At 36.7% G+C, this 24,316-nt stretch overlaps 2 protein-coding genes and 1 long non-coding RNA gene across 4 annotated transcripts in view; 2 read left to right on the plus strand and 1 right to left on the minus strand.

Annotated features, from left to right (window-relative positions):
• Positions 1 to 13,971, plus strand: part of LOC143376247 (uncharacterized) — a 141,298-nt gene extending 127,327 nt beyond the window's left edge. The window contains exon 2 of the long non-coding RNA XR_013087059.1: positions 13,679 to 13,971. This is a non-coding gene — a long non-coding RNA (uncharacterized LOC143376247). The remainder of the gene's footprint in view (positions 1 to 13,678) is intronic.
• LOC143376226 (glycerol-3-phosphate dehydrogenase [NAD(+)], cytoplasmic) overlaps positions 1 to 24,316 on the minus strand; it is a 61,052-nt gene that overhangs the window by 12,110 nt on the left and 24,626 nt on the right. The window lies entirely within an intron of this gene.
• On the plus strand, positions 17,487 to 17,971 carry LOC143376239 (uncharacterized). Its single transcript, XM_076826363.1, has 2 exons — positions 17,487 to 17,770; positions 17,833 to 17,971. Exons 1-2 carry the CDS (start codon positions 17,487 to 17,489, stop codon positions 17,867 to 17,869), a joined length of 321 nt encoding a protein of 106 aa, XP_076682478.1. The 3' UTR covers positions 17,870 to 17,971.

Consider the following 24,316-nt stretch of genomic DNA (forward strand, 5'->3'; position numbering starts at 1 on the left):
TGTTAAGAATCGGTAGAGTCGAGAAGGTCTTTCCCGAGTCCCGGTCTGTAATCGACTGCCTTTCCGTCCCGTGGAAAGTCCCCTCTTGTCCTTTTGGGAAAAACTCTTAAGGACCCCGATGCCAATTTATGATATTTATGGTGTCGCACTGGTCGGGCCCATCGTCGCTGTAGGCGTCACGCTGGCCGCATCTGCGTAAGCTCAACTTTGCAGCCCCTTTTACAAGGTGATGCTTCATTATTGCTAACAATAAATATTGTCGTGTTCCCGGGAGAATGCAAATACAAACACTTGTATAAAAATGTCCTTTATTGTAAGTCGCTTCGAAGTAGTTGCTGGTGCGATGTACAAGCGAGATCTAAAGCTAAAAGACGTACGGAGGAAAAGAACGTGGGCACAACGGAGAATCCTATTGGTAGCTTCTATTGCGAGGGTGTGGAAAATGGAGCTAGGATTGGTCAATGAGTAAGGGAGGAAGAGGTGGTTTGAAGAAAGTACGGTGGTGACATAGACGTTAGGTTTCGCCTTGGAAGGGGGCCTTAGGACCCACGGTTAAGTCGCGTTCGCTCGGAAGGAACTAAGGATCTTAGCGGGTGATGACCAGATGTGTAAAGAAAAGGAAAGTCGCGAAGTAGGTATCTAAAAATATATCGAAGGCTTTATTAAGAAAACACGATTAAGAAAAGGTTTAATTGGGCCCGTTTACACAGCCGCTTCAATCTGTGGATTTTGACATGTCGCTCCAAAATAGCACGTTGGAGTGAACGGTTCTAGCGCAAGATGTAAAAAAACGTATAAATTTTTTTTTTAATTAAACAAAGAAAAAATAAAAAGAAAAAATAATTATTTTCTTGTACTGCAATTCCGATGGTGATGTGTGACTTTAAATAAAATCGTGGGGCAATGAATCAATTTAATACTGAATCAAGGGTCGAAAGAATTTGTTGTGGGAGTTTTCAAATTTTAATAATGCATCCGCATTAATGCAACGAAATAATTTAATTGCGGGATATATATTGTAACGTGCGCGAAAATTGATAAACTGAATAGTGATGTTTATTAAAAGTTTTCTTAGAAATTTCTGTCTGTTTCATTTATTTATAAAGGAATATCCAAAAAGCAAAACTATTTTTATTTGAAAATTGTTAGATACTTATTATTCGACTGACATAATCCATCTGTAATTGATAAAATTAACTTATGTACCTTCTATTTACAGGTATAATTTAGTAATCCATTCGGTGATAGGGTGTCACTTACACCAACTTGACTAAAAAAATTATTTTAAACTGCTACCTACAAACTCTGTGATTATCCTTTTTATAATTCATTTGGCAGCTAAAAAAATTATTAATTGAATTAATTAACTTATGGATGCCCCAAGATTTCATTTAAAGTCACATATCACCATCACAATTGTAGTGCAAGGAAAAGATTATTTTTTACTATTTAGTGCATTATTGATCAAGTTAAATAAAATCGTTTCACTTAAAAAATTTGTTGCCTTTAGCGCTGGATCATTTTCACGGCGTGAACCTGTATCAACACACGCCTCCTGCGTGTACACGCGAGCGGTCATTGCTCCGCGCTCAGCTGTTTCGAGTTTAAACTGCGCGGCCCAGAACTTGGACCGCTAATCTGCCCTCTTTAGTTAAAATGTCCTATCTAACATTTTGAAACAACCGAGAAAACTGAAGTTTTATCATTTACTTTGTACCATCCTTATTTTCCTTCATTCAAAATTAAAACATGCCATTATTTCGTAACAGCCTAATATAATTTTTTGTAATAGGTGTCTGGCTTAGGTGTACCGGTAGGTGATGTATTATTAACGTACCAATTAATTAATTGTTTTAGATAGGTTATTTTAACCATTAGGAAAGAAGTTAGGTTAAATACATTAAATTGTTTATAAATGTTTACGAAGCACGTAGAGTTTTCTAACTTTACTTAAAAGGTAAAAGACGCGTGGAACTTCAAATATTTCAACACAACTCAAAAAATGAAAAAATGCTAGATAGGAGAGTTTAACTAAGGAGGGCAGTAATATTCCATTATTAATATCTTGAGAACAAAGCCTCGGATCTTAAAACGGTAAAGGACTTTTTGATGTCTTTTTGCATCAGGATATTGCATGTTCAGGATTGTTGCTCAATTTTGAGACACTCTGTATGTATAGAAAAATATAGAAAAGCTATGATTGTTTAGCCTAACTGAGGTAAAACGTTTTCTCGACATAAAGGCCAAACGTTTTGTAAAAAGGCTGATTTTACAATTGTCCTACGACGTATACACACAGCATCCCGATTATTCCGACGATTCGTTTTACCCGACCATGCCCAACAGCCGAAATATGCACGATGGAGAAGGTAAGTATACATATACTTAGCCCTTCGTAGGCGACTTCCAACTTCCAATACATGCTATACGCACTGGACACGCCCCCTCTGTGTCCCTTTTTTATTAGAAGATTCCTATGCAGTAAACTTTCGTTATGGACTCGCCTTACCCCCGCGCTAAGCGTTCGTCGCTATCCCCACTACTTCTTGGAATCAGTCGGTCGAGAGTGAGAGAACTCAAGAGCGAGCGAGAGGCGACGAAAGAGTCGACGGTATTCGTTAAGCGCTCGCCGCCAGTCCCACGCGTGAGCCCATAGCGAGAGATTTTCCACCACCAAGGCAGAATATGGAAAGGGTCCAATTCTACTGAGTTCAACATTACAAATGAACAAATGATACGTAAGAAACTTGAATGCCCGAACACTGAGCATCGGCCTAGTGTCCGGAAAGCCAGCGGCAACAGTTGGGACCTTTCCAGGGGGGAAGACAGGAAAATACCCAGACTCGATGGCAACTTCGCGGGAGGGACCACAGAACAGGACCCTGTCGCTAGGACGCGGGGACACTTGAACGGTCCGTGGTACATACGGAAAAAGAGCTGCTCGGGAAATTGGGACATCGTGGGAAACCATCTTGGTGACACCCGGAATCGGGCCGCAGGTCTCCCAGCAAACGGTCGAATTCCTGAGTGAATACATATCGCTGGGTCAGGGCCAGGGTTGCCAAACAACATTATGCAGGACCACTTATTTAGCGGAGGGGGAACACCTATAGGAGTGGTGGTAATGTTTGCCTGATGACATGTTGACGTGATGATACAACAGAAAAAAAGACATTAAGACAGGTGACGCAGGGTACATGAAATAATTTGACTGAGAAGCTCCGGTAATCGATGTAATCGCATTAGTAAAGTGCAGAGCTAAAAATAGAGAAAAGCTGATGCATATCACAGTATATTATTTAGAATATTCAGATGACGTTTGAGTGCAGAATGAGGTATGGCGAAAAGATCAAAAGAACTGGTTTACTTATTAGCTACTTCACAGATACGATTAATTGGATCCAAGTAGCCAAAATTCGACTTAGAAGAAGTGGTATAAAACAGTCTTGCATCCCTGAACTGCCTAGGCGGAATATGAAAATTAGTAGAACACAATATCTGTGGACAATTTACGAGACCATTGAGGATCTTGTGAATAAAAAGTAAATCATATACAATTCCGCTAATGTTTGTATGAATGTTTGTTTTCAAGATGTAACACTGAATGATTTAATATGAACCATTTGAGACATTGTCTAACATTAATTGACTTTCATAGGCGAATTTTTGAAGATATGTGTGAAAACAGTTATTTCGGATAGTAACTTATAAGTGCTATGACTCACTCTGTATACATTTCAAACCAATTTATTAAGGGAAAACTCCTACTGTCATTACACTAATATGATAGCTATGCTTTAACCTTAATTGCTTCATATAGCCTATATTGACAATGTTATTATCGAAAGCGTAATGAGTATCGTCTGAACGTAATAGATGTTATCGAAGTCTAAGTGATTGAATTCATCATCGTGTCAGCTACGATAAGCGTTATTAACCCTTAACTGGTATACTGTTTTTGGCAAACGTGACTGGTATACTGGGGTCGTGGCAGACCCCAAATAAAAAAGGACATAGAAATTTGTAAAGTCGACACTAGAGCAACCACTATGAATATTTTCTTCTTAGGTAATGTAGAAAATAATAGAAGCGTAGAAAGTTAAACTATTATTTGAAAATTAATTAGAAATTCAGTTTACCAACTTAGACAACCGAAAATTGTACATCGAACTTTGGGTGCTTGGGGTCACGAGCGACCCCAGGGTACCAGTTAAGGGTTAAAAATGTACACCCAGCTCAAATAATTCGTCCCACACTACTGCAAATGGCCGAAAATCGCTAAAGGCGCTCCTACGTATGCCTGTTCTAACTTTGTACGATTAGCTCCTTAACCGCTACTTAGGGACCGGAAGTACCGTCTAAATGAGCATTGCATGAGCATCGAGCAAGCGAACGTTTCGTTGATGTGGGCGGCAGGGTTGCCATATGTAGAGATTTAATGGCGGCGCGGCGTAGAGAGGACGGAGTAGAAGAGGGGGAACACCTACAACAATAATAGTGTATTGGTGACGCCGTGACGTCATGCCAACCGACGCCAACGCTGAGCCAATCGGAGCCAAGTGACGCCACGCTTTCGAGTGTATATAGATCTATGTGACGTCATGATATCTCAACGCGTAGAGATTTTCCTGGCAACCCTGGTGGACGGTGAACCGAGCGCGAACCGAGCATTCGCCAAGCTGCGACGATACTACAATGGCTCGGATCGGTGTTCATGTGGACTATGAATGAATCCTCATACATATAGCAGCTATTTGAATAAATGCAACCTTTTGTAATAGAAATATAATCCAAGAGGGACTTCTTCAGGAATGACGACTATAGCGCGAACAAAAACCTTGATGTGCTGGTTACCGATTACCGACAACGCGTCTTAGATCTGTACCCTGGAGGGGTCAGCAAAATAATTCTACAACGTAATAACGTGTCTAGAAAGAGGGGAATCGTTACTGAAATACGGCATGAATTATAATACTGGCGCGTATAAGCGGAATCACTTATAACATGACAAGTTCGAATTAAACTTTATACTGTTTCTTGTATGAGAAAAATATTTTAAACATAAATTGTACAGATTGTAATTGAACATACTATGTAATAGTTGGTTTTTTACTGCGTTACATTTTTATTAAAATACCGAGGTCATCCCCGGTTTTTTAAACGGGGAACATAGGTACCAATAGGTACACAACATTTCTATTGGAAGGAGGGACCACAGCCAATTTCAATCAAATTTTTTGTAGCGAATCTATTTTATTTAACGTTAAAGTAAATCCGGGAGCTTTTTTTAACGCAGCTTCAAGCTGTTCTTTCTACAAGAAATGTAATGGTGCCCAAATCCGTCTAATTTTTTATTCATATTTCATACTATCAGAAGTGTTGGAGTTCAACGAGTCTCAGTGTTAGGACTAAGGGGCTGCGTTTCTCTTTTTCTGGAGAAGAGGGGCGAAGGGTCTTGACCGGGGCATAAGGTGACGACCGTAGCCAGTCTGAAAATTCTGACCAAACCGTGCAGATCGCGTTCCGTCTCTTAAAGTTTCTTTTTTCTTGTATACTTTTATATATAACCAACTAACATTAATACGTGGACACACTGTGTATTGTCTATCTATACAATAAACCATAGTTGTGTTTATAGTGTGACATTTATTTTCAACCTCTGCGGAGTAATTTCTAACAAGAAGACAAACTGAACAAATGTTCAGGAGTTATTGTAGACACCTGTGCTGAAGATCCTGCATTTTAAAATATCCTAACTGCAAACTGCCTCGAGTAGCGTTATTTTTCCAATATTATAATAGCAGTATGCTTTTCTAGGGATAATTGTTTTTTAAACGGATAGTTTGCGATCGTTTGAGCAATTAGATTCTACTCGGAGTAAACCAAGGGTCTACACCATTCCAGCGTCATGTCTTCAGTGTCACGATGCACTGAATATTTAGAAGTACCTAAATTCTAATTAGAAATACATGGTATAAATGCCTAATAACGCAGATGAAATATAGGTGAGAGGTAGAGCTACTTAGAAGTCACTCAATTTCAGTTACATTCTCGTTTTGCATATTTATTTAAGTTCTAACCGCTGTATTGATATTATTTCTTAATATATATACTTTTGTGATTCAATGGTGGTGTTATACAGCTGACTGTAATAAACCCGTTAAAGAAAGTTGTACTTGTTAGAAATATCATATTTTTCCGAAAACCTTTAAAAGGGTTTGGATAGTTATAAGTGGCGGGGTAAATCTTGAAAAAAGGAAAACTACTTTTTCGGTCCTAATCGTGTCTTGGTTAATTAAATAAATAACACTTCGTTTATATGAACTTAGGTTTTCTATAATTAAATGAAATAGATTCGTTTTGGAAAAAGATATCGCGACGGTTGTCTTTACTACAGGTTCAAAACCAGGACTGACTGTGTATCGGTTTCGTCGACGACCACAACAGTCCGGAGCATCCAAAAAAAAAAATAATAATAAGGAAACCAAGCTACGCCTTGGCCCGCGCGTCGATCCACGGACTGCTCTCTAGGAGAATACATAGTTTTAAATATATACATTTCCAATAGTAAATATTGCAGAGACAAAATCGTAATTAGTGGATTGGACCCTGCGGACAAATGTGACGATAACAGTACTTATAATAATGCCGTCGATTATTTTCTTCGATGGTAATTAAAAAAATAATGATCACCGCTTATCACAGACAGCGGCAGAAGATACGCGTGAAGTGTGATATAGTTATTTAGAATAGCAAATATTTTGAGTATTGTCCAACCCATTGCATGCTGGGAATTTAAACGCTCCGCGTACGCAGCGTGCGGGACTTCTCTAATCGTATCTCCTTACCGTAGTCGCTGAACGCCTTTGGGCGTTCCCCGCACACTGAATAAACGCATAAATGCGCGCCTATAATACGCAAGGGGTTAATATAATCTTAAAAACTACTAACATTTTAAGCCGTATAAGGTAATTGGGGGGAGGGTGTTGAATGGGGGTAAGATGCCAATTAACCATAACTCAGAGTTTATCCAGTAGAATGTAGATGCTTTTTTGTTGTGTCCGTTGCTAAAAGATATTGCTTGGAATTTTTTTTAACATACAACATAATACGTGTCTTGAAACAGATTATGCTACAGCGTCCGTAAAAAATTTTGCTACCCCTTGATATTTTGTGCTGTAATAAGAAAAAGAAAGTGTTATCAACAACGGGGGGTTGTTAGCTGGACAGAAGGTATTTCTATTATTTATTCTGGTGTTTGCTCAAATGATTGGCGTACAATTTGGCTTACTTAACGATTTCCCCAACACATTGGTGCGAGATGCATAAATTGGGTTGGGGTAAGATACCGCGTCAGCATAAACGTTGCGACTTACTTATTTTAGTAAACAAAGTGTATTTATACTAAACAATGCGAACCTACGTGAGAAAATCGAACAGAGGACAATGGACAGGGGATGATCTTCTTTTGCTAATCCTTGCGAAAATTGTACCGAATAAAAAGTACCGCATCATTTTTTGTTTCGTTTGCATCATCTCCAACGTTTGATGTGGGTTGAAATGGCATCGCAATGAGATTAAGATGCCTGACGAATATGCTTTTTATATTACAAATGCATTGGGGTAAGATGCCAAATTGTCTATGAGAAGAATTGTTGCTTTCATGGCTTAAGGTGGTATACCCGTTTGAACCCTCGGAAAATGTATACATTTTGTGGATTTTTTTACAAGTCAACGGTTTGATGCAGATTTCCCGTTTTTTAACTATGTTTACATAGTATTATGAACTACTTATAAAAAAAGTTTCAGTTAAAAAACTATTGTTTTTCGGAAGTTACGGATACATGTCCGAAAGTCTCTCGATTTTAGACGGCTAAACGGTGGCCCTAAAAACTCGCGCTACGTTCAACCAATTCACTTCCAATTTTGCATGCAGTATCATAATAAGATTCCGCATCGTCCAACGAAGGCTTTTTTTATTTCGATTCCCCGTTTATTATTTATAAAGGAAAAAGGTGGATTTTTCTCTTAGAAAAATTTAACTTTACCTTTGATCTCTCACCATTTCTTTATTTTTCAAAATTTTCAAAATCGCCTTCGTTGGACGATGCGGAATCTTATTATGATTCTGCATGCAAAATTTGAAGTAAATTGGTTGAACGTAGCGCGAGTTTTTAGGGCCACCGTTTAGCCGTCTAAAATCGAGAGACTTTCGGACATGTATCCGTAACTTCCGAAAAACAATAGCTTTTTAACTGAAACTTTTTTTATAAGTAGTTCATAATACTATGTAAACATAGTTAAAAAACGGGAAATCTGCATCAAACCGTTGACTTGTAAAAAAATCCACAAAATGTATACATTTTCCGAGGGTTCAAACGGGTATACCCCCTTAACATTTAGTTTTTGTTAATTTAGTAGCGTTCGTTTCATAGTATATGATTTAGATAACAAATAAGTTTTGTTGATTTCATAGGAACATATATATTAAGTTTTGTATAAATTTACTAAGAAACCTTCGACATCTACCCCCCAATTACCTTATACATTGATACTTTTTTACTTACAAATTAGGCGTACGGTTGCACAGGCAACCCTACATCTTATGTAATTTTTTTGTTCAAGATAGTGTAAATGGAATTTAATGATGAAATCCAACAAGATGCACAGTTGTACTTGTCACCCACATTCATGTGACAATGTCTGTGACGCAAATTGCGAGATCACAAGTATGTGGTGTACGATAACAATCATATCAAGAGGCCGGAAATGACTATCATATCCCGATAAAAAGAACATTCCAAAAAATGTAATTATTCTATATCCCTCTCCAAACATCGTGTAATCTTTGATTGGAATATTCTGTCTAGATTGGGCAATTTAAGTACTTATCTTCGACATCCGGTGATTCACCGTGTAAATACATTCCTATACAAGTAAGTTTTTAACATAACGTGACCGTAGAATAAAATTTCTCAAGTAAAAAAATTTACTCGCTTTAAAATTAAAAATTCTTTGTCGTGCACTGTTTCCTTATTTAAAACAGATATTTGCACAGTATGTTTTCATTAATATTACGTATTTAAATACAGGGAATAGGAGAGGAAACAGTGCACGACAAAGAATTTTTAATTTTAAAGTGAGTCAATTTTTTTACTAGAGAAATTTTATTCTGCTTAAGCAGAGATTAATTTAAATCAATTTTCTTTGACTTTATGAATAAACTGAATAGTACTTATATTAATGATGCATAATATTTTATTGGTAAGAGACATAATAATTATTGTCATCACTGGAAGCTTGATTCAATCACATATTATGTACTAAGTGCAACACTCGACTAAAAATCATCTCTCATAAAACAAATATGGAATAAATTTTCATTCGTATTATTTCAGATGCGAGTAAAAATAAAAGTATATTCGTTATCAATATGATATTATCAATGTGCGTACAAAAAAAAATGTATTCATTCTTTATGAATGAATATTCGTCGGAATAAAATTTACTCATTATTTATAAATAAATCTTTAAATTTTATTCGTTATTCAAAGTAGAATTTGCCCAACTTTGTCTCGAAAGTCGCAAACAAATCTCGTTGATTGCATTCTGATTTTGCAGTTGTACCAATAATTCAAGCTATAAGTTGTATAAAGTTCAGTACAGTGTGTTAATTTCTTAATAATTGCCACGAAGAGAAAATGTGCTGATGTTTTAACGAAGCTTGCAGTAGAAGTTATTCTACTGTACATGTATACCTATATGTACATAGTTTTGAAGTATATGATTGTTGGAATATGTACAACGATAGACTGTTCCTAGAGTCAGAGTGTCAGGGACTTTAAGGACCCGGTAACTTATGAGTTTTCCTTTCTTTCGCTACAGGAGACCCAAAAGAGGGGAAAACCCTCTGAACGGTTAACTTGTATCGCGCTAAAGACAGTATTCTTTCTATTACTTTTAGTTTAAGTTTTATACAGTTCTTATTATTATTATACTGACGTTCGACTGTGTAACTTTTATTTTCTTAAATAAATAAACATTATATTCTAACAATGATACATCAAATACCTAAATAAATCAAAAAGAAAGATACTAATTTCGTGTACAGCCCAAGTGTAGTAACAATAAAAAGTAATAATTTAATGTAATTTTTTATACCATGACAAATAATGCTTTCCACTTTTACATCTCAAGGATAAAACACAAGTCACAAAAATATGCCTTTCGAAGCTCCAATTTTTTTTTTAATTTTCCCTGACTTAAAGATCGCTATGTGTGCACACTTTCTGCGACCCCGACGTGATAGTGTACAGCATTTGATGACCCGCATGCGATAGCAGATACTACCATATTGCATATCACTGTTTAAATTAGAACATTTTATCTCACCGAAATAAGTAAAAAATTAGAAACTAAACAGTGTTGCGTTCTTGGAGCCAACATCCGCGTAAAAGAAGTACATCCAAATCTTCCTCAGTCACGTTGAGCTAAGAGATTTTCTCGAAGCCAGGTGATAAGTTCGTAAGGTCAACAAACGTCGCAGCCGCTGTAAATTCAAACTTTCCTCTATCATTAACAAAAATCGCCTTGCAGTCACCAAACGTTTCCAGGGTCTAAAGACATAAATGCAAGGATTTCACTGGCAAGGGTGCGCGCTGTAAGTTGTAGGCGGTAACTCATTACCATGCCTCTTTTTCTCCAAAATCGAAAGTAAAACCGACTAACTCCAACCCGGCCAGTAAGCTATAAGTTTTTAGTATTGACTCTGTCAACTCCTCCATCGAAAAAGCCTTCATCAAGGATTGCACGAAGCATTCAGATTATCCGAGTTCGATCTTTCGAAAGGCAAGAATCCATTAGACTTTTTTTGGACCTGATTTGTGTAATATAGTTTCGATATATTGTTAATTAACGGATCATGTACGTTTCTCGGCACTAAAAGGTGATCAATGTTCGGGAGTGATTCAGGTATAAGCTATTAGTCCGATTGGTGGAATTCTTTTTGTGTTTTATAGGTAGGTATATTTTTGTAGATTATAAAACAGGTGTGAGAATTGGAATTTTTTTAAAAATGTGGCCTGTACGTAGAACATGTTTTTTTTGGCGCCGCACAGTGTTCGATGGGTATAGGGAAATGGACAAAAATTAATAACTTCTCTCTGCAGTAAAATTTTTGAAAATAAATTTCATATTTGTTTATAAAAGGACTTTTTTATACATCTTTGATGTTACAAGTTTTTAAATTTTTTTTTAAATGCATGTAGGGTAAGTGCGGGTAATAAGGCCCAGTAGGTAATATTGCTTTTATTACATACGAAATGTCATTCGAAGATGTTTCCGCGTCGTTGATATATAATGTCCCGGTTGTAAATTCAACAACTGCTTCCCCCTCAACTTTCGTTGCACGAATTATAACAATTATGTCGTTTTTCTGATATATGTTGGGAGTCCTCATAATCCAATTATTGTACAACTACAAGTATGTATAAGTACATATGTTGGTAACGTATTCGCAGAAAATTGATGATTTTGTAAAGTACACGTTTAACATTATAACCTCGAGAATAAGGAAGTCACAAAAGAGATAGGGAAGTGCTTCAAAGCACGTGTCTAAGTACCTGCTCTACACGAAACAGGGCTCATTTACAAGGTGTTTAGAAACCTACAAATTATCCTGTTTGTATAATCCTACGCTACGCGGCGGGCGCAGCACGGGCCTGGGCGGCGAACGCTTTAATAATGATTTTGACTTTTTTCTGTTTCGGGCAAATTCGGGCAGCTGAAATTGACGTTAATATAAAGTTTAATGTTCCCTAAATTAATATACAAAAAATCACGGAGGTACTTTTTGGTACTTTTTTTAAAAGTCTCCTTGAAGTTGTTAAACACTTAACATAAGGAATTCGTACAAATTGTTGATATTGTAAGAAACTGACTTGGCAGTTTTGAAGGCATGGCAGTATTAAACGCAACTTATGAAAATCAAATGAAAAGCATAAACATTCGGTCAATGGCACGTGTTTGAAAAAATGCACCGTGATTTGAAATAAATTTCTAGTGTCATTTTTTACAACAAATTGGTAAATACAGCAAAAGTTATGGGTAGAGTTAAAACCTACGTTCCTTTATTAACATTTTAAGATAAAAGAATTTGTGGATCGAACACTTCAGATTCTTGACTTTTGTACATTATATCGAACACTGTGCGCCGCCCCAAACGGTGGGCATGATTCAGCCCGTACGAGTGATTCTGCAATAAAAATCACCGATTTTTTTTAACAATCTTTGGGATCGTAGTTCTCGGGTACCGGCGCCTTTTTTCGAAAAGCAAAAATTGCGGCAATGGTAAAACTTCGAAGAGAAACGGTCGTGATTTTCGCTATAAAAGTCGTACGTTTCTTATTGTTATTAAAAAAAAGGTTCAATTTAATTAAAAAAGCTCCCGTTAACCGATAACGAATCTTACGTAGAATATGTGTGTAAACGATGAAGTTAAACAGCTGAACGACGAGGAATTTTAAACGGCAAAGTGAAGGTGTACATGTAATTAAAAATGATAATTTCTAGGAAACAAAAGTACGACTTCAATCAATACACTGTAGGCATTTGTTTTATTTGTCTTTCTTCTTCAGAAGACTCGGTTCGGATAATTCAAGTTTTGGTAAGTCAGTGTTCTGATAATCTGATACCTAATCGAGGTCTTTCTGTAATTTTGAAAAAAATTTTAAATAATATTATATATATATATAATTGCGAAATAATTTTCTGTAAAATAAGAATAATTATAATAAAAAGCAATGTTACGCAGAAACAATATCTTATAAAAAAATGTTGCGTTAGTCACTCCAATAATTAAATGGTTTATTATAATAGTACGCTATGCAGCCATTGGTTTAAAATGCTTTTATTTATTTATAGTACTTGCTTTAAAATATCGTAGCACTTTGGCAAGCCTTGAACAAGTGTTCTTTTATTTTCGCTCTAGACTCGACTAAAAAAAGTATTGGTGTTGACACCCCTCCTTATGTGGCGTCTCTTTATCAGTAATACAATGAAAATAAAATGCGATTTCAAATATCTCTTGATAGTGAAGTTCCAGCAAATATTATTCAACACCCAGATAACACACAGACATCCAAACTTGCATGACAAGGGGACATTCGGATGAAAATCAAGTACCAGTTGTTTTGCAGACGCAATTTTGAAAATATGTATTTTAATATTATTGTACATGTTAAACTGAATTGTGTAAGAATTGATACGGTACCAAAATTAGTTTTCTTACTTAAAAAAAAAATAGAAAAAATTGTAAAATTGTAAAAGCCATACCCTTATCTCTTTATTTCCACATACACAGACTGCAAAAAAACTTTCAGCTCGAAAACTGCATTTTTATCAGACATATTTCAATTTTAAAATGAATTGTTCACAGTATACTTGTAGTAGCTTATACTTGCAAGAACAGGTATTCAGGTGTCCGCCTCACAAGGGAAGATCCCGAACGCCAAAATTTAAAAAATTCTGAAACTTTGTGGATATGTAGGGGATTTCCTCCTGATTAAGGGGGTGAAATTAACCCCTGAAGATTCGGCTCTTTTTCGACTTTATTTTGTAACGCGCAATCTGTAAGAGATAGAAAAAAAAATTCAAGACAAAAGTTACTTCTTTTAATTAGATCTATCAAATCGTAAACGTTTTATCAATTGTTTAAACAATTAGAAAAAAAGTTATAAACAAAAATATGAACAATGTGTTCTAAAATTCGTTTTTTCACGTGAAATCTGAACTGGATGTTTAAATAATTATGAAACAGCATAATCCATATTTTTTCCTACACAATTTCAACTATTTTCGTATTGCGGAATTGTGCTTTTCGACAATCGAAGAACTTTTGGATTCGATTATAACGTACCTTAAGCTGCACGACGAGCAATGTTTTTCTAACATTTATTAGGAAATAATATGCGACGCGTAGTAAGAAAGTAAGATAATTTATATACCTACTTTTGTCTCTAATTACACATGGGACAAATATATCAGGTGCAAAAAGAGGAGAAGAAGGGAACTGTTAGATATAACTTATCCTTATTACAACTATTTATTTTTAATTATCGGGCTTGTCTCTTATTTGCTTATCAACCATGCGAGATAATGCAGGCGTTTAATAAGCAATTTAAGTATAGTTAGCTATCATTGAAAGCACTTGTATGATATGAATATAAGGTAAGTTCGGGTAATAAGGCCCACCTAAGGTTTTATAATTTTTAAAAAAAAAAACTTGTACATATTTTTGAAAACTTTTTTTTATAGAAATCTATGGACATTAAACTATACACTATAATATTTGTAACAATATATGAACACAATAAATACGGAAATTAATAGGATTTTAAAAACCTTGTAATCGGGCCTTATTCCCTGCTCTATAGGAAATAAGGCCCACTTATTTAATATGTACAATTCGGGCAAAAAAAGACACCTTCGACCTCAGCTGTGAGCCCAACGCATTCCTCGTGTATCCAGATGAGACACATGACACACTGTCGCATATCTGTCTTGAATGCAGTTCTGCATAATTTGCAAAACCAACTGTCTGCAGAGTTACCGTCCACGGTTTCTCTAGAGGTGGATGGCATGAGTTCTTGTTCACACACTCTTGTCTTTTTTTCCGGTTGAAGTGGTACGTGCTTTGGAGCTCTTCTCAATATCGAAAGAATCGTTTGAGAAACGTAACTACCCACTTAATATTTTGGTGGGCCTTATTATCTGCTTTGTCACTTCCTCATTGCCGAGGTTATATGTTTAAACGTGCACTTTACAAAATCATCAATTTTGTGGAAATATGTCGCCAACATATATACTTGTATATACCTATAGTTGTACAGTAATTGGATAATGCGTACTTCTAATACAAAGCCAAACGTAATTCTTATAACTGCAGCAACGCTAGATGCGGAGGAAACATTTGTTGAATTCACAGCCGGCAAATGTTATATTAATCGCGTGGGGGTTCTTCGAGTGACATTTCGTACGTAGTAAATGCAATAGATGGCATTAACAAGATTGTGGATTCACCTACCAAGGATAAATTACAGGTGGGCCTTATTACCTGCTGGGCCTTACTACCCGAACTTACCTTATACCTAATCTTGTCTCCCATCAAAGTGTTATCTCATGTGTATTATTCTCTTAATCATTAATAATGAGAATACATGTACATATTAGTATTCTTATCGGATGATACATTATTTTTAAGGAAAATGAAGACGAACAATTTTAGTAAGACATTTCACTGTACAAATATGTTTTCTTCAGACATGATAAAGTAAGATACACATATGATATATGTATATAAGATATAGGTATTATCAGTTCTTTAGATTTGTCCTGAAGACAACAATACTAAATGCTTCGACTCGTTATTATTGTCAGTAGTATCGAAGGCATCTGAAGAGTAAAGACTCATTAACAATAAGAAATACTAGTTTATTTTTAGGTTATGTTTGGATGTTAGCAGTAAATATACGTTGGTTCTGTGTAACAAACGTGTAGTGTTGAAAATAGTTCTCATAAATCCTGCAAATATATTTTCGTTTACTTAAGACAACATTCCTAATTGAGGACAATAATGAGACGCCTGTTAATAATAGAGAAATGGAGTTACACGACGTAATAAAGGATATGCTTAGTAAAGCGCAAGAAGACACATCATTTTCAATGGAAACTGATGTTACAATAGAATTTTTGGAACCGTTTCGACCACATTCTGTAGAATTTGCGGATGATACATGTGTACCTACACGCGAAGAACTTTTAGAAACAACCGTGATAGCCAGATCTGGGCAGCAGAGTCTGACATCAGAACTGTAGTCGTCTGTGTCCACAGATGGCTGCGTTCTGAGGTGTGTTGTTACATCCTATCAAAGACGTAACATTTGGAAAGACTGTGCCATATATAAAGGAGGATAAATTTGGGTTATCTAACAAACTATTTATTACACTATTATATAATTTATTTAAATAATATTTTAAACGTGGATCGGTTACTGCTATTTTAGAAATGTCTGGTATCTCCCTAGTATGCAGGGTTATAGGAGTGAGTCTGTACATCGTGGACTCAATGGAAATCCCCCAATGGAAGCTGGGTTCCTCACTTACTGTGAGGTAAAGTCCCCGGGCTAACTTTCCTAGTACCGTCTTCCTTCCAAAACGCCTAGTTCGTTTTGGCTTTACCATCTAAAAACAAACTAATTATTAATGAAGAGGGAAAATGTAAGGATAATAAGGATGGGTTCGCTGAGCCGAGCAGGATACCAGCTTCAAGACTCAGTGTCGGAAAAGGATGTTGGGAATAATCACCTTCTTGTATTGCCAATTTGCAATCTATATACCCTGAAGTCAATTTCAATTTTAGGAATTTGACTTCTAGACTACTATCGCCTCCGTCCGGAGTGTACTTATAATACATCGTCATGTACACAACCGCGAGAATATTATCCCCCTGACGGCGAGGGCGGTACTAAAATAAAAAGGCTTCCAAAGAAAAAAGGAGCCCACTGAAGGTGCCGGAGCGGCCCTGAGGTCGCTTCAGGTATAGTGCCTCTACGAGCTATAGTGACTTAGGTGTGAGGTCACTCAGTGGGGTCTTAACCGATACCCTGCTGGGTACGGGCCGCCAAACGTACCCCCTACTACCTCTTGCAGGACTGTGTTTAGGGAAGACCAGGACAAAACTGGGGTCCTAAAGGGTAAAGTCTCCAACATTACTTCAAGACATGCAGTGACTTTAATTTAAAATAAGTTGTTAATATAAAATAATTTATATTACGACTGTTCTAATGCAGTACATATACCTTACTACAATGGATTTGTATTTAATATGTGCTGACAACGAGACAAATTTTAAATGCCAGTAGCAAAGCTTAATCGATGTCTTTTAACCCTTAACTGGTATACTGTTTTTGGCAAACGTGACTGGTATACTGGGGTCGTGGCAGACCCCAAATAAAAAAGGGCACAGAAATTTGTAAAGTCGACACTAGAGCAACCACTATGAATATTTTCTTCTTAGGCAATGTAGAAAATAATAGAAGCGTAGAAAGTTAAACTATTATTATAAAATTAATTAGAAATTCAGTTTACCAACTTAGACAACCGAAAATTGTACATCGAACTTTGGGTGCTTGGGGTCATGAGCGACCCCAGGATACCAGTTAAGGGTTAATATTGATAATCAATTTCTTCAATTTCTTTTTTATTTTATTAAAATCGAAATTATATTACTTAATCTTTAGGGCCCCGGTTTTGCCCTGGTAATCCCTAAGCACAGTCCTGCAAGAGGTAGTAGGAGGCCACGTTTGGCGGCCCATACCCAGCAGGATATCGGTTAAGACCCCGCTGAGAGGCCTCACACCTAAGTCACTATAGCTCGTAGAGACACTATATACAGACGTAACAGGTGCAGAGCCTGATGTCAGTGACTGATGTCAGATCGGCAGCAGATTCTGCCATCTGCTACGGTTCAGACTCTGCGCTCTCATGCCAGAGCCAGACCCTGCTACCAATCTGATGTCAGACTGGAGACAGATGGTTATCAGGGGATAGAGTTCGAAGAAGAGCAGTGTGTACCAGAAGCAGGAGGTATTGTGACTTTAGAATATAAAACAAAGGCTGTTGCATTTTGGAAGAGTGGTAAGAAGACCCAGCTTTCTTTACAATCTGTCAAACATAAATTTCGAAAAGTTTCATCTGTATACCAATTGTATAGGTGAGTGGTAAACGATGTCCTGTTATGTTAAGGTGCTTCGTATCTATTTTATATCTATGCAGAATTGCCTTGTTTTCATTGGATGGGAAGAAACGGTGAGCAGAGGTGGGACACGACGGGAAAAATTGTTACAAATTCCTGAATATGTGTATAATAAATTTGTTGACGGGATTGAAACTCGTGCCGTTATTCATGATTTGGACATTCAAAGATGGGCCTTACAAGCTATTGAAGAGGCAAGTTTAGAAAATTTTAAAGCATCTCGACGTTGGATCTGGAATTTTAAGAGAACGTGTAAAATAGTTTGAAGAGAAGTGAACAAATTTATTACCAGATCATGCGGCACAGATACCACGCAATTAAATGAAATTGCTTCGACTTTTGTAAATAATGTTAAACCTCGTATTAGAGGTGTCGGAACAAACAATACATGCAGTGCTGATGAAAGCGGATTCAATCTGGAATTACATTCGGGCCGTGCCTCAGCTGAACAAGGAGCCAAAAGTGTTACAGCAGTCATACAGAGTATAGACCCGCTACTACACATAGCTACACCATATTCCCCACAATATCAGCTTCTGGGAAACTACTTTCTCCGCTATTTATTGTCCTGCAGGAAAGGGTGGTAATTTTGGTCCACGTGTACAACAATCTTAGTTTCGACCGTGGAATGTTTATACACAGGCGTCCGCATCTGGAAAGTTAACAAGTGAATTGGTTATGGAATGGTTAGCAAACGTATATCTACCACATGCGGGATCTCGAAGCGTTTTGTTATTGAAAAGAAAACTACAGGAACTACAGGAACCGCTAGTTGATACGTTTTTTAGTATTCAATTTTTTTCATTTTTGTTTGAATTAATTACTTGATAACAAATATGCTAAAATTCACTTTGGTCCTTCCTCTTTAATATGTTGCGAATGAAAAGTTGAGAAAATACATACAAAATGAATTAAAAAATGTTATTTGGACGAAGGTAAAATGTGTCAATTTACCCCCACTGCGGGGCTAGTTGTTGATGCGTTATTCTGTTTTCAATTTTTGTTCAGTTTGTATTTGAATTAATTACTTAATAACAAATATGCCAAAATGTACTTTGGTTCATCCTCTTTAATATATAGTAAGCGGAAACTTGAGAAAATACATACAAAATGAATGAAAAAATGTTTTTTGACGATCAATTTGGATGTATCAAAACTATTTAATTTTCTCTATATATATGACGAAAACAGTTAAAAAACGATTGTTAACGTCAATGTACACAAACGTGCGCTGGATCGTAGGAAAGAATTGGACAACAATCTTCACATATCTGGCTCAAGTGGAGCTACATATATACAGTGTCGAGATAATTCGTCTGTATCAACTTGCCCCGGTCTCCCCTATATGGTTTCCGAATATGGAAAAACTTTGTACGAAATTTTTCGAACCTTGTATTATTGTTTAATTACGATGTGCAGCTAAATGCAAGGAATAATGTCATTAAATTACAATCTCTTATTCAGAATCAACTTTCATCACCAAAGTATGACGATGTGTTTGCTTATGCATGGTATAAAAGTGGTATATATCGTTGAGAAACCAAATCAGTTTGAAAATCCAGTAGATTTCGCTTTTTCACAACAAGATTTCATACATCCACCTCGTTGTTCCATGTGCGGTAATTATGCTATCATACGATGTGCGTGGTGTAAGCAATATCTATGTTTTCAACATTTTTTTGAAGAGTTTCATCACCGTGAAGAATAATTCATAATCACACAAGTGTTTTCAAAGTTATCTGACTATACTTAAATCGCTTACTAAACGCCTGCATTATCTCGCCTGTTTGGTGAGCAAATAAGAGAAAAGTTCGATAATTATGTTAAAAATAAAAAGTTCTAATAAGGATAAGTTTTATCTAACAGTTCCCTTCTTCTCCTCTTTTTGCACCTCAAATATTTGTCCCATGTGTAATTAGAGACAAAAGTAGGTATATAAATTATCTTACTTTCTTACTACGCGTCGCATATTATTTCCTAATAAATGTTAGAATAACATTGCTCGTCGTGCAGCTTAAGGTACGTTATAATCGAATCCAAAAGTTCTTCGATTGTCGAAAAGCACAATTCCGCAATACGAAAATAGTTGAAATTGTGTGGGAAAAAATACGGATTATGCTGTTTCATAATTATTTAAACATCCAGTTCTGATTTCACGTGAAAAAACGAATTTTAGAACATATTGTTCATATTTTTGTTTATAACTTTTCTAATTGTTTAAACAATTGATAAAACGTTTGCGAATTGATAGATCTAATTAAAAGAAGTAACTTTTGTCTTGAAACTTTTTTTCTATCTCTTACAGATTACGTGTAACAAAATAAAATCGAAAAATTAATTTCACCCCCTTAGAGTGATATTGGGCAGCAAAAAAAAATGCGTTGTAATCAGGAGGAAATCCCCTACATATCCACAAAGTTTCAGAATTTTTTGAATTTTCGGGATCTTCCCTTGTCAGATTGCTTTGGTTTTTTGGATATGTTTTGGAGGACCGAAAAATAACAAATATGTGTTTTTTATTTTGGTTCGTTTGCATATTTGGGGGGTGAAACCCCTTTTTTTTTATTCTTCTTATGAACTTTCAGAACCCATTATCAAAATTGTATTGGATATTTTTGTTTTCGAAATATGCGAGTTCATTAATTTTACTCTCTGCATTAACTAAATCTAGATCTGTTCCATAAAATATGACTTTTGAGATATACTTTAAATCGTATTAATTCGTAATCGTTTTGTGTTTTCTTTGAAGCACGCATATCTTAAAAATAAACAATTTTCAGTGGCGAATATATAGGCAATTCTAATTGTCGAGTGGATCTACTGTTTCGTATTGCATCAATCACGTATTCCAATGTAAAACATTAATTATGCTTCGTGTACACATTCGTGCAGCATACTAATGAATAATGCACACATTGAATATTAACTGACTTGAATGCGTAAAAAACTATGCGATAACTTGACTGTCTGTTTTTCCTCTGTTTGATAGCACGAGTCACAAGACCCACACGATGTTCAGTATCTGACGTAATTATACTTGGTCAAGTTATAACATTTGCGTGTCAAGCAGTATACACGTGTAATAGAGATATGAGCAGTGCCGGCGCTATGTTATTTTGCACCCTAGGCCAAGCTAATTACCGCGCCCCCCTCTTTCACAAATCAGTTATGTTTATCTCAAATTGAAATTATAAAAAAGAAAATAATTGAAATTGGCACATTTATTATCAATTGTACAAAAAAGTTACACAGATCGTAAAATCAAAAATTTAATTTTTCTTCCCCTTTTTCTTGCAAAAAGTAAAAAAATATGTCCTTCCGTTTAAAAAAAAAACATAGTTGACCTTGAAATATCCGATGGTCCTCCACATGTAACAAAAGTTATTACTACTACGTTATAACCCCCTCGATACCATATAAATCTTGCGAATAAACTTTTTTTTATCTCTACAAATATTGGAGATATTTAGGTGTTCTGTTTTACGTAACTCACCCTGTAGTGTAATGAAAAAAAAGTTTATTAACCTTTAGAGGACCAGGATTTTTTCATGGAAATTGTAAATTTTATTTACTTAAAACTTATGCATATATACCACCAAAATGGCCGGCAAAGTATCCAAATTCTTAGGTGGCCATTATGGTGTAAAAGCTGGGACTATAGGCGAGGGGAACGATAGGCTTGGAGGGGAAAAGGCAGAAGTCAGATACAGGCACGTCGGCCCGACGTCGGGTTAGCTTCGGAAGCATTCGGTATACATAACCACTGCGTTACCCGATTTGCCTGTATCGCTCCCCTTACCGCGAATCTTACACCCCCCTCAGCTTACACTCTGTCTATATATGTCTATGGTTCGAGTACTCGGAAAAACCGAATCGAGCTAGGCTCGGTTTTTCGAGCCGAGCCGAGCCGAGCCGAGCCGAGCCGAGCCGAGTATCCGTAAAAACCGAGTGGCTCGAAAGAACCGGGTGGCCCGAAAAAATCGAGAAGCTTGAATTTTTTCGAGCAGCTCGAATATACTTGGAGCAGATCGAAATTTTCGAGCAGCCCGACTGTGTCGAGTACCTCGAAGCTTGAACGTTTCGGGCAATACGAATGTTTCTAATATTTTAGGTTACGTTTATCTACGGGAATGTAAATAAGTAACGTGAATAATTAAAATATAAGCTGTAAATGGAAATATTCTGTAACTTTTGAAAATAAGTACTAAATTTTTTTATATTTTTTTTTGTGTATTTATGAACGTATTCATACACTTCCCTTTATGTTATCTTTCTTTTCTTCTTACTTTTTTCTTCGTAACCTAAAATATTCGAAACATTCGTATTGCCCGAAATGTTCAAGCTTCTAGCTTCAAGCTACTCGACACCGTAGGTCTGCTCGAAAATTTCGATCTGCTCCAAGTATATTCGAGCCGCTCGAAAAAAATCGAGTTTCTCGGTTCTTTCGAGCTTCTCGGTTTTTACGGGTACATATATGTATAAGCGTTCAGCATTCCATTTCAAATAACGCGCGACGCATGCGTACTACTCCGCCAATCACAAGCCGTCCACCACGACTTCTCTCCTCCCGATCGACTGACTGGACCCCCTCGTCCGTGTTGAGACTTTGTGCTCCGTCCATTTAATTCTTAGGTCCATGGTAGTACAAACCGGACACTACAATGTGGCAACACCGCATCAGTCCGATGACTATGTTCCGACCGGTACCAGAGCCGGCCGTGACATAACGCGCGAAACGCTTCAGAAAAATTCGAATAGGACTGATGACAGCGTTGCCAAATTCACTATGTTCCGGCCTGTATAAAGTGACCAGACGTCCCGCATTTGAGCCCTTTGTCCCGCATTGTAAAGTGCCCCACAAAGTGTCCCGGATTGGACATGTAAGGTGAATGCCCCAAATTCGGATCAAGTCCCCATTTCTGCTCATTTCGTATTTTTCTTATTATTATAAGCGTTACGTTTGTACTATAGTTGCAACAAAATAATTCGGATATACTTCCGAATGGCCCCAGTGGCCGATCGACACGAAGCTTGAGGGCATGGGTGGGGAGGGAGTGTGGACCCTATTTACAATTGTAACTTCGGGTATTTATTAGTTTCCGAAATATTAATAAAAAATTATTGTTAATTTTTTTTTACAAATTATTTTTTTCAACTGCATATACGTAGCCCTAACGGAGTTTCATCCTGCCCTCCCCCCAAATTGTCCTACGGACAGCTGGACGCGTTCCCCTTACCTCCATGTGCCTCTGCGGCACTTAAATGGCATGCATATTTAGTTGAAATTCAAAGCCAATTTTCTCGAAAACGAAGCGCGATATTAAAAAATTGTATTTTATATTTTCGTCTTATTTTGTCCTGTAGAATCACCCACCTAGAGTATTGCCTATCAATAAAGTAATAGGTATCCACCCTGTATAATAGGATGGATCGCATCTCCAAGTTTCTGGTTCAAATCTCCAAACTTAGTAACAAGTTGGAAAGTGGAATCCGTAATGTCAGAATAAGTCAACAGAAATACTAAAAGTTTTTTATTAACATCTCGTAAACTAATAAATTCCCGAAGCAACAATTTTAGATTTAGGGTCCAAGCACCCTCCCCACCCCTGCCCAAAAATCTCCCGTCGATCGGCCACTGGGGCCATTCGGAAGTATAGCCCTTTTTGTTGCGAAAAAAGAAATATTTTTAATTTCGTTTCAATGTATCACTTTATAATCACAAGTATGTATTTTTAAATATATCGTAAATGCTTTAATAAACTACGGAAAAGATCTCCTCACGGATCTGTTAACCCATTTTTTTCCTTGCTTGCTTGTCCCGCATTGGAACAGAAAATATCTGGTCACTTTACCTATAGGGATAGGCCATTCGGACCACAAAATTTTCTCGCCGACTTCTTTTCATCGACGGACCGTACACAGTATGTAGTATTACGGTTGGTGTCAGATCCGACGAATATGGGGGTAAGATAAAACAATCATACGAGCTCTAAAATTTGTCCTGTATGCGATTATCATGTAAAAAAAAAACACTTTTACGATGAATGAGAGCGGAACGTTTTCCTCGTAGCTTTTATTGCATCTGTTGCCACTGTGAAGAAGAACTTCGGCATCTGGCTGCGGTCGTTGATCTCCGTCAACCCACTACCTTCCACTATTTTCTCCGAACCATATTCTGAACTGATACGTGATCCACTTTTCATCACTCAGCGACAAATTACTTAGAAACAGCCCGTTCTTTTGCCGTAAGAGGAAACTTGTCGCAATTGTTAGGTTCAGTTGCTGTATTATTCTCGCTAAGACCACGGGGGGCACGTACTCTTATGTAGCCTAGCTATGTAGGTCTCCCGAGTTTTTTCGAAAATAGCAGACCACAGCGGCGGATGGAAACGCTTTGGAGTCTACTGCTGATTCTCTAGTTATCTAACTTAAGTTCTGCATTATTCATATCTTTAAAACGTCATACATATATTTATAGTATCGACCTCTAGTGTAATACTATAC

The sequence above is a fragment of the Andrena cerasifolii genome, chromosome 14 (genome assembly GCF_050908995.1).
Source record: "Andrena cerasifolii isolate SP2316 chromosome 14, iyAndCera1_principal, whole genome shotgun sequence".
Classification (NCBI taxonomy): Eukaryota; Metazoa; Arthropoda; class Insecta; order Hymenoptera; family Andrenidae; genus Andrena; species Andrena cerasifolii.

Excerpts from the sequence above, each read along its gene's own strand:
- LOC143376239 (XM_076826363.1), top strand. The coding sequence starts at position 17,487 with ATGTCAGATCGGCAGCAGATTCTGCCATCTGCTACGGTTCAGACTCTG. Across the intron at positions 17,771-17,832 it reads TCTGTATACCAATTGTATAG|AATTGCCTTGTTTTCATTGG; the intron begins GTGAGTGGTAAA and ends ATATCTATGCAG.